This window comes from Mycetomoellerius zeteki, unplaced genomic scaffold (assembly GCF_001594055.1).
Source record: "Mycetomoellerius zeteki isolate Tzet28-1 unplaced genomic scaffold, Tzet1.0 scaffold512, whole genome shotgun sequence".
NCBI classification, from domain to species: domain Eukaryota; kingdom Metazoa; phylum Arthropoda; class Insecta; order Hymenoptera; family Formicidae; genus Mycetomoellerius; species Mycetomoellerius zeteki.
Genome location: NW_017257515.1, coordinates 14,719 through 18,652, shown reverse-complemented (window position 1 = coordinate 18,652; position 3,934 = coordinate 14,719). Strand labels below are relative to the sequence as shown.

General features: G+C 31.0%; 1 protein-coding gene across 1 annotated transcript; it reads left to right on the top strand.

Annotated features, from left to right (window-relative positions):
- Positions 1-2,024: 2,024 nt before the first annotated feature.
- Positions 2,025-2,475, top strand: LOC108727603 (uncharacterized). The gene is given in 4 exon segments (XM_018455781.1): positions 2,025-2,067; positions 2,149-2,177; positions 2,180-2,200; positions 2,203-2,475. Coding segments are annotated over 4 exon segments (366 nt in total).
- Positions 2,476-3,934: the final 1,459 nt, after the last annotated feature.

Genomic DNA, 3,934 nt, shown 5'->3' with positions numbered 1-3,934 from the left:
GATACAGTTACGTGACGACTATGGAAATTCTTATCTGCATTGTCATAGCAAAGTCTGCTCAATTCTGTTGCGTTTCGGCATGTCATATAATGGAATAGATGAGTTCGAAACAGGAGAAGATTGTATAAAATTACATAACGTCATAGCAAAAAAGAGAAAAAATGTACAAATGAATGGAGGCAGACATCGTTTCCTTTTTTTTTAATTGTTAACAGCTGTTTTTATAGTTCCATACATGTTTGATATATACAAGTATATTTGTAATGTTTACCATGCAATATGTATTAATATAACGCAAACATATTGCATATTCCAATTTATTATTTCGAATATATAGATATAGTTATACAATTAAAATGGAATTACATATTTTTTTTTCTATGCAAAAAGCTCGAGTGCATTTAGCAGATTTGCAATATGTACGATTTTCTCTTTTTCCTATAAAAAAACATATATTCAAATATCATATACATTGTATATATCACGCAGAAAGCTGTAGAACTGGTCACGCATTAATTTATTAAATGCAAAAATTTATTATATTTTAATACGATCAGAGAGATTAGCGAGATATTTGTTGCAATGGCCTTTGATTTATACGGTCTTATTTATCATGCTTCGATTAATTGAACCGTATAGATTTGTATAGATTTTGGAATTTTTGTTCGAATTTTTATGTAGTGGCGTAAAACGATCGCTCATCAATTTGTGGATGTCACCCGAAATAGACATTTCTATTGTCAATTAGTAATTGTAGCTATTTTGCAATTGACAAATTCGAAAGCTCATTGTAGATTAATAATTTCATTTGAGCTGAAATTTTTTAGTTAAATAGCAGAGTTTAGCGAAAGTTTCATGTCGACAAGAAAAGCAATCTTGAAGAATGATGCTTCGAAATACGTTAATGAATTGATGAGAATGAGAGCTAAAGAATATATATAACTATAACTATTACTATTATTATGCATAACAATGATCGATTATTCTCTTTTAGTTAACTCAATTCATCTAATTTTTTTAGTTTATTTTTTGGTTGATTAATAGAAAATGGTTAATGAATTGTAAGATTTCGAGTAGATAAATTGTAGGAAGCACATAAGCACACTTAATAGACCCACGCGATACTGCGACGCGCAGGTGCAGTGTCCTTACGATTGCAGTAGGCCGAGTATGGCCTACTTTCCGAAACAATCGCGCAATACCTACCTAGAACATCTTGTTGGGCCAAATGTAAGTGTAGGAGTTTCAAGGGAATGCATGAGAATGACCCGCTTTCGTTGAGATGTGTCAAGGTCGCGTTTCACCTAACGTTATCAGAAATGTTATATTTTATTAATTATATAAAAGATAACGATATTGCGTTATCGTATTATTGAGATTTGAATATCAATGTAGATTTTATTTTATTTTGGCAATAATTAAAAAAGTTAGAATTTTCTGATATCTGCATATGTTTATATTTCGAATTTCAGTGATTATTATATTTTATGTATTCCAGTGATCTTTATACAAATTTTATAAACCATTACGTATTTAGAATCTGTTCATTACTTATCAGAAAAGTCAAAGTTGTAGTTTAGTTTTAATTTTTTATTTATATACTAACTGAAAAAGATTCAGAGGATACGCGGAATGTTCATTCTATTTCTCATATTATTGATATATGAATAAATTGCAGTTACTATTTTTTAATATTTTGCTCGTTTCTCTGGCCATCTTTATTATTAATGCTTTGCTGTGTAACGAACTAGACTTTTATATATGTAGCACTTACATAAAAAATTTCTACTTCGTATTTCTATCTTAATTTTTACAGCTTATAATATCAAAAAAGAGATGAACTATAAGTTAACTAAAAGAGAGTAATCGATTATTATGACGCTTAAAAATTGTAATAATTAGAGTCCTTTAGCTCTCATTAACTGCTAAATCAAATGAACGACTAAGTAACCGTAGTAAAAAGTAGTAAACAATTAAACAGGCAGTACTTAAACGCTGATCGTAGATTGAAGGTCTCCCTGACGATGATCGTCACGCGATTTGGACGAAGGTCGACGACGCCCGAGGGTACGCACGAGAAGCGCGGCGTGTCGGCGAATTAAATCGCGGCTTTAGTATCGGCTATCACGGAATTTTTTGAATGTTTAGGTAGTAGGGACTCCCGCGGTAGGTTGGTTCTCTTCGGAAAACGTGGCGGAGCATGTTGGTTACCATGCAATGCCAGCTGGGATTGGTCGAGTTTGGTGGGCGAAGAGAGATCAATACTGGGAGGCTTTCGACATGGAGAGGCGTAGGCCGGTGTGTTCACCACGAGGAACGAGGACCGGGATTAACGGCTGCTACTGGCACGACCTTGATTGTGACCTTAACCTTGATAACGCCCTTGAGCGAGATACAAAAGCCCGTCGTCGTCGTATCGGCAACGACGGGAATTTCCGCACCGGAAAATTCGTCGCCACATGTAACTCCCTGTAGTCGAGTTTTCGCTGTAATGTCGGTTGAACTGTGTGTTGCGGATTTTATAGGTCGCCCTTTGTATATGTTACAAGGCCATTGAAGCGGCTCTCGAAACGCTGACGTAGATACCTTTGGTATAGGGTAGACAAACGTACGATGATCCTGAAAGCAGATAGCTACTTTGAAACTTTTCGTTCTGATTCATCGAGCGTGCTTGATAAACTTTCTTTATAAATCACCGAGTTGTCAAACATGGAGATTAACGTTTTAAAAAGATCATGTAATGGATGCTATTTTGATCGTTGATTCTCAAAATATTTATTTTTTTAATTATTCAATTTTTTAACACTATTATATATAAACTATAGGTGTTCTAAAGTGCAACCAAATAAAATTTAGGAAACTAACATAAGAGTGTTGTATATTTACAATGGAATTATCGCTTCCTTGCTTCAAAAGTATATAACTCAAAAAATGAAATTTCTCAGAAAAGGAGAAAAACTATTTTTCAACTTGACAGAAAATTGTTAACTAAATCGAATAATATCGCAAAAAGAATATTATAATTTCTAATTCTTAACATCAAATGTTATTTTTATCATTTTCATTTCACAACTTTTAAAATAATCTATCTTTTTGAATTGTGACGATTTTGATTTTTTATGAAGTTAAATTATATAGTAAAAAACATACATTCTGTATTTGTATTGAAACTGGTCTTTAAAATTAAAAAAATTAAACTTAAATTTAAAGGAATTTTGTGTTGAATTGTTAACATACTCGAGTATTAATTTATCATACTGTGATTATGTAAATATTTTAAGTTAAATTGATATTTAACATTTCTTAATGTTAAAATAACACAATGAGTAAGTAAACAAATAGATAACATAAAAATAATATAGTTTTAAAACGTAAATTCTAAGATAAATGAATAAAAGATAAGCGTTAATTTTATTGAAGAAATATATTCTTACAATTTGCTTCCTTTGGTCAAAGTGTTACATTTCTTGTGTTAATTTTCACTTAATGTTTATTTCTACTTTCTAATATATCTCTTCATTTTGTATTAAATTAATATAAAAATTTGTGGATGGACTGTTTGGAATGTAAAATGTGGTAAAATGAATAATTATTTAGCTCACCTTTGATATTAATGTTTACTTAACTCATTCTTAAATAATAATCGAAAATATTTTTCGTTTTTTAATTGTGTCTTTTGAAGTGAGGGAGCGTTATAGTAAAATTATCTATCGTGCTATCGAAATTATGACGTTACGATGATAACAACTGCTTTGATAAACATAATTAAGTTATGATAGAATTAATATAATATTTTGATAAACGTTTTACCTAAATATTCTAACATTCGACTTTGATCATTGTGTTCTACTCGAACGGTCGCAGCTGTTTCAAAGGAAATCATTATGTCTCAACTGAACAATAAGACTCTGCTCGATTTCCATATAATTAAGAT